General features: G+C 43.4%; 1 protein-coding gene across 4 annotated transcripts in view; it reads left to right on the top strand.

The window, feature by feature from the left end:
- The window catches only part of PLCH2 (phospholipase C eta 2), a 768,337-nt gene that overhangs the window by 532,145 nt on the left and 228,800 nt on the right, over window positions 1–7,392 (top strand). For all 4 annotated transcript variants that reach the window (XM_056543367.1, XM_056543369.1, XM_056543368.1 and 1 more), the window contains one exon: window positions 1,158–1,304. In XM_056543367.1, coding sequence (XP_056399342.1) covers window positions 1,158–1,304 — 147 coding nt within the window. The remainder of the gene's footprint in view (window positions 1–1,157; window positions 1,305–7,392) is intronic.

The following is a 7,392-nucleotide window of genomic DNA, read 5'->3' as shown; positions in this document are numbered from 1 at the left end:
GGCGCGCGCGCGCCCTAGGGAGCGGGGACGCGCGCGCCGGGACAGGACCGACGGAGAGCGAGTCAGGTACGGGAGCCGGGGTGCGCATCGCGAGCGGGCGCCACCCGCATCGCGAATCGCATCCCGGCTGGAGGCGGTATCGCAGCGCACCCGGTCAGTGGATCTGACCGGGGCGCTGCAGTAGCGAGAGTGTAGCGAGCGCTCCGGGGAGGAGCGGGGACCCGGAGCGCTCGGCGTAACAGTGTGAATGCACCCGTATGGAAGATCTTTTATATTAACTTTATGTTCTGATGATTTCCTGTTATTCGTTCTAGAAATGGTTGTGTAAATGGGTGTAAACAGTTGGGGACGTGTCCCTATACTGTCTAACACTATGCAATCCAAGTTAACCATGCCAGACAGTAAGAATAACAGTGAAACGGCAAAACACAGAGGTATAAGAAAAAGTGTTCCAAACTTGTTCTATCATGGGGAGTATTACTTACTAAACAAACAGGTCAGGAGAGGTCACTAGTCCTTTTGAAACCCATTATAATGTTTATGTAATGAAAGACTTGGCATCTCTAAAACAGAAGGAATCCAATGGTATTCTGTTCTACATACAATAGAAGTGGCTCACAATTTTATAGGCCCATGAAAGACATGTAAGGTTCTGTGCACACTACAGAACTTTGGGCTTTGAGTCTGTAATGTGGCACATGGCATTCTACAGCTCCATACTACTTATGGTTCCTCCAAATGCCACCATACAATGAAGGTGTTCAGAGGTACAATAGAGCCCCTTAAACTGTCATGGGTGCCCTGTTACAGCTTTCTACAACTGAGAAGTAGGTGTGAAACACCTGTGCGTGATAGAAGTTCTGGATGTGTTAGATTAGCATTTTTCCTTACTTGGGTTCTTGGGTACCAACTTCAGGTCATGTTTTTAGGATTTCCATAGTTATGAGAGCATCAGACATTGCTTTATATGTTCTCTCTGTTGTATAGACCTAGATTATTGCCTGTTGATAGTAGATGGGTTCACACTGTTTGTTATTAACACTCTGTAACATTTTTAGACTTTACGAGTAGTACTCCTTGTTTTCAATATCCACCCACATCGTAACTGTATCTTCAAATTGTATAATATTGTGGTTTCTCTTTTTTTTTTCCTGCAGTGGAAAGATGTATGAGTTCTATGCAAGCTGGTACTCAGATGATCAAACTGCGAGGTAGCTCCAAAGGTTTGGTACGCTTCTACTACCTGGATGAACACAAATCCTGTATTCGGTGGAGACCTTCGAGGAAGAGTGAAAAAGCTAAGAGTAAGAGTGCATTCATGTGTTCTTATAGTATAAATGTCAAATGACTGGAATCTTTTCTCTTTCTATGTCTGATATTTAATTTAAAAGTTCAGGCACAGATTCAACCTGTTGGCCTACAACTTCTCGACAAACGGAATGTGACACTAAGAAAAATTAATGAGACCTTGACAGCCCCTTTATGCTGCCCTCAGGGCAACAAAGTAGTGACAGGCGCTGATATCAATGGTGGGTGAATATGGAGTATTTTCATCAAACATGTTTTTTTTTTTTTTTTTGTTTGTTTTTTTTTAAGGATTGCAATAATTGAATAATATCCCCAAGAAAAGTAGTGGCCATCCACACATTTCTACTGCTACAAGGAAATCTAGCGCTTCTCTATGCCCATTCAGATGAATGAGCAACCATGCAATGGACCGGCTCATCAGAGTTCTAGTCACTTTTGTTTGTGCATCTTTGCTTTGGCTCAAAGTAGAGTGCAAAGAAGGGAGGACAAAGGGAAGATCACTATGCACAATAAAACTTTTTTCATTGTTATTGGTACACTGTAATGTAAGTTACTTCAAGTTCTAGAAAATTCTAGTTGGGGTTAAGAGATGGGATCCTGATTTATCAATACAAAATTTATTGTCAAGGGGGGCTGACTGTTGGCACACTGTCCAATTGGCTGAAGAAAGGCACTCCAATACTGAGAGTTAAAGATTAGTGTTGCTCGCGAATATTCGCAATTCAAATATTATTCGCGAATATCGCATATTCGCGAATTCGCGAATTTCGCGAATATAGCGCTATATATTCGTAATTACGAATATTTGGTTATTTATTTATTTTTATTTTTTCACAGTATACATCACAGTGATCATCCCTCTCTGCTTCCAGCTTGTGTGGTGTAAAGAAGGCTCTAATACTACTGTGTGAGATTGGCATGTGGAAATTCACATATGCAAAAATTAGTATATGCAAATTTCGCATATGCGAATTTTCGCGTATGTTAATTTTGTATATGGTAATTTTCGTATATATTAATTTACGTATATGCAAATTTTCGCGTATGTTAATTTTGTATATGATAATTTTCGCATATATTAATATTCGCATATGCGAATTTTTGCATATACGAAAATAAAACGGTAATAATACGGATATGCGAATATTCGCGAATATATGAAGAATATTCGTCCATATATTCGCGAATATTCGCGAATTCGAATATGGCCTTTGCCGCTCAACACTATTAAAGATAGTGATGACCTAAGCAATTGATTTTGTAGTCTCGGAAAACATCTTTATTAGTCTACTCCATATCTGCAGCTGACACCCACCGCTAATGACCGACATAGGGAGATTGACACACAAAATAAATATAACTTGTATCATACAATGAGATGCTTTAAAAAAAAATGTAAAAATTAAAAACTTTAAAAAATGATTGGTTTTCTAATTAACATCTGTGCAAAGAAACTGCAGAAGGGCTTGTGTGGGGATTGTACATTGCAATATGTTATCCCAGGAAAGATTTGCTTTCTCCTTGGGCCTGGGTCACCTCTAGGCCATCACTGCTCTAAACTATATAGATCATTTTCTGGAACGCTGTCAGAAAGGATAAGAAACCTGCAATAATAATCATCAAATACAAGATTTGCGGTAATCTTACTTTTCCATCTAAGTGTTTATTATGTAAATTGTACACCCTGCATGTCATGCGTTTGATGAAGCGCTGGGAAATGAGGGCAGTGAAACTTCTATTAATAAGCATTTAATACGTCTTGTCAGTGGTACCTATGAATCATCCACATAAATGATAACAAATGTCCCATCCAGTCCCTTCACACAGAGATGTCCTCCGATTAGCATTCATTGAGGTAGAAGCTGGTTATGTATATAGGAAGATGTGTGATGGGTAAAAATGTCAGTGCTGTGACAGCAGATGCCTTCTGGGTGGATAGTTGCCACTATATCCTGGGATGCATTTAACATCTGGGTTACACAGTCCTAAAGGGACATTTCCAAGCAAACGTTTGCATACAAAGTAGAACATATTCTGGTAACTGGACAATTTATTCACGTCTAGAGGAAAATAGCACTAAGAAACAAAATCCTGAGGTGGTTTTACTTTACAGACAGTTTACTAAAGGTTATATAAAAGTGACTTGTTCTATAATCTTGGGTAAATGTGCAATAGAAACCAAAGTTTGGTTTGGAGCCAACTAAAATTTTAGAAAATTGTATTACCGTATATACTCAAATATAAGCCGACCCGAATATAAGCCGAGGCCCCTTATTTTACCCCAAAAACTCAGGAAAAGTTATTGACTCGACTATAAGCCTAGGGTGAGAGATACATCATCCCCCCATGTCATCATCCAGACCCCCGTCATCATCACCGCCTGTCAATCCCTTCATCAGTGGTCTTCAACCTGCGGACCTGCAGATGTTGCAAAACTACAACTCCCAGCATGACTGGACAGCCATCGGCTGTCCAGGCATGCTGGGAGTTGTAGTTTAGAAACCTCCGGAGGTCCACAGGTTGAAGACCACTGCGGCCTTCGTCATCATCCAGCGCGCCCCCCCCCCTTTTGTTTTGTACTCGCCTCCCCTCGGCGGGAAGTTAGGATGAGCTGGTCCGGGCCATCTATGCTGCAGGGACCGTCTGGTGGGGAGGATTAGTCGTTGCGGGCTGTCCATTTTCACCGGGGGGCCTCTTCTCTGTGCTTCGGGCCCGGACTAGTGACGTTGCCTTGACGACGACGCACAGGGACTTTGCGCATGAACGTCCCTGTGCGTCATCATCAAGGCAACATCACTACTCCGGGTCCAGGGCCGAAGCGTGGAGAAGAGGCCCCCCAGGTGAAAATGGACAGCCCGCAACGACTAATCCTCCCCACCAGACGGTCCCTGCAGCATAGATGGCCCAAACCAGCTCACTCTAACTTCCCGCCGAGGGAAGGTGAGTACAAAACAAAAAGGGGGGGGGGGGCTGGATGATGATGAAGGCCACAGTGGTTGCTTGCTGGGAGCTGTAGTTTTTCAAGATCTGGAGGTCAGCAGGTTGAAGACCACAGATGAAGGGATTGACAGGCGGAGAGTTCACTCGAGTATAAGCCGAGGGGGCGTTTTCAGCACGAAAAATCATGCTGAAAAACTCTGCTTATACTCGAGTATATATGTATAAAGAATTCCCACCTATAATGATATTTTCATGTGCGCCCCCACTCTAAACCAGTAACAGTATTAAGCCCATAATTAGAGATTAGCAAGTTACATTGATTCGATTCGTCACGAACTTCTAGGCTCGGCAGTTGATGAGTTTAGCCTGCATAAATTAGTTCAGCTTTCAGGTGCTCCGGTGGGCTGGAAAAGGTGGATACAATCCTAGGAGAGAGTCTCCAGGCCACCGGAGCACCTGAAAGCTGAACTAATTTATGCAGGCTAAAGACAGCAACTGCCGAGCCGAGAAGTTTGTGACGAATGGAATCACTGTAACTTCGCTCATTTCTAGCCGCAATGAAATCATGTTGCCCTATGTTACTCCTCAAGTGCCACAAGCAACACTAAGGCGCCATTTATAGCACTAAACTTAGTCTTTTATAATTGGTGATAATAGTAATGCAATTCTCTCCAAATTGATGGCTCCAAGTTGGGGCATATTCTTTATGAACCCTCCAATTTATAGCCATCAGTGTGGGATTTCTGCATTTGCTGAACCTCCCATAGGCTCTTATAGAAGATGTTAATAGATGCACAGCCTCCCTTCTTAGACACCCACTTTTTGACCTATTGCACTTGCCATGAAAGTATTAATTAATAAGGAGCTATTTAAAGGGATAATCTGCCCATATACATCTTATCCTCTATCCAAAGAATAGGGGACAAGATGTCTGATCGTGGAGGTCCCGCCACTAAGGACCCCCCACGATCTCCGCTGCAGCACCCCAGACATCTAGTGCGGGGAGTGAACTTTGCTCAATGCCAGATGACTGGCAAAGCGGAGGCTCGTGATGTCACGGCCACGCCCCCTTAATGCAAGTCTATGCAAGGGGGCGTGATGTCCATAGACTTGCATTGAGGGTGTGTGGCCATAATGTCACAAGCGTGGAGTAGCCGTGAGCCTCCGGAGCTGCACCCGGCGCTCTAAGTGAATGCTGGGTGCAGTAGGGAGATCGCGGGCGTCCCCAGCGCTGGGACCCCCACAATCAGACATCTTATACCCTATCCTTTGGATAGGGGATAAGATGTCTAGGGGCGGAGTACCCCTAGACATCTCCGTGATGTCAGGACTCCGCCCCTGTGAGACGTCACGCCCCGTCCCCTCAATGCAAGTCTATGGGAGGGGGCGTGACGGCAGCAGGTTATAGGGTGAATTATAGGGTTAGACTATTTCTACATCCCTGGTTGTTGCCTCTGATCTGTCTAAAATTATAAGGGCATGCAAAAGCCTTTTTCAGCAAGTCACTGCATGGGTGGGTATGGGAGGGTATTCCTATTGTGAATGACTGACTGCCATTGAGAGTTTAAAGAGGGAAGAGGTGACAGAAATTATTGTTATTATGTTCAAGAAACCTGAAGGTAGGAGAACTCCAGACTCTGCAGCAGAAACCACTGAGCAAACAGAGATGGCCATGTTTTCTTCCTTTACTGGAAATATAATTAGGATAATGATTCATCTCTGTTATCTTTGCTATTTGGTCATCATAGAAAAATGAAGCAGTGTCCATGTAGGTCCCTGCAGAACCTTTGACAGCCGCCTCCTATATCATGCAGAGTCAGGCCATTGACACTGTTACCTTACAATATTGCATTGCTCTGGGCAGACCTGTAGCCTCAGGCCTCACCCTAGAGAAAAGATTTCTCATTAATTAAAATTAGCCTTGCTGCTTTCCTGGTCCGGACATTGTAATGTGGAGTAATGAGTTAAAACTATATATACAATGCAGATCAAGGTGTCTTATTGCTGTCAGAATATCATGTGCGAGGAGTGCTGAAACTGCAAACCTTGTGGCAGCTTTGTAATGGAGCCAGTTGGCCTTCCAGCATTTAATGGTTCATACAGCAAATTACTTCATTTGTAAAAGGTCCGTAGACATTGGACCTTTGTGGTAACTTGGTGTGATGACAGATGATCTTACCCTAGGGGCAGAGGGCAATTAACCCCTTGTACTCATGACACCAGGGCGTGGTTTATCCTCAATACCACCCGAAGGTACACCGCTAGATCCTGGTACTTGTAGCAGATGGGGTCAATTTAATGCAGGCCACGTTGACTTGACAAATGATGACTGTGACTGACTGGACTTGACTGATGACTGACCATACTGAGACTGTGGCTTACTTGTGGCTGCAGACTGGACTTGAGGCCTCCTATGACTCTGGACACTCTCTAGGACTCGACACTTGCTAGCTCCACCCAGGGCTTATATGGGGGAGACTAGCAAAGAGCCCATAGGCCACTTGAGGGGTCTCCTGGTCTCTAGTGCCTCCTGGGTAACAAGCACATGGTCACAGTAATTAAAGAAACATTACACTTTTAACATATAACATCTGTCTCAGGAACTGTCAAGAGCAGGATACATTTGCTATGGTAATTTGTTCCTACTCTTGACAGTTCATGAGACACAGAGGTGTCAGCAGAGAGCACTGTGGTCAGACAGAAAAGAAATACAAAAAGAAAAGAAATTCCTCTGGAGCATACAGCAGCTGATAAGTACTGGAAGGATTAAGATTTTTAAATAGAAGTAATTTACAAATCTGTTAAATGTACTGGCACCAGTTAATTTTAAAAAGGAGTACCCCTTTTGAGGTTTTTCACTCAGTCCCATTGCCATTGTTATATAACATTCAGTCCCTACCCAATGCAGTTGCCTTTACTCCCATCTGTGAAAGAATATTCTGTTCTAAACAGGTCACTGAATTCCAATATGTTAGTGTAATAGGAATCACCACTCCAACAAGTCAGTGAAATGAAATTTCTCCCCCTAGATCTTTCACAATTAACGGTTATTGGTCTTATTGAGAAGTTAAAGTGTTTAAAAACCAGAGCAACTGGAAATGGAAACCACATAAAGTTAAGGAGCAGGATCACTGAGTGTTTAGG

The sequence above is a fragment of the Hyla sarda genome, chromosome 10, assembly GCF_029499605.1.
Source record: "Hyla sarda isolate aHylSar1 chromosome 10, aHylSar1.hap1, whole genome shotgun sequence".
Lineage (NCBI taxonomy): Eukaryota > Metazoa > Chordata > Amphibia > Anura > Hylidae > Hyla > Hyla sarda.
The sequence above is the reverse complement of the archived record's forward strand: the minus strand, read 5'-3'. Positions and strand labels throughout refer to the sequence as shown.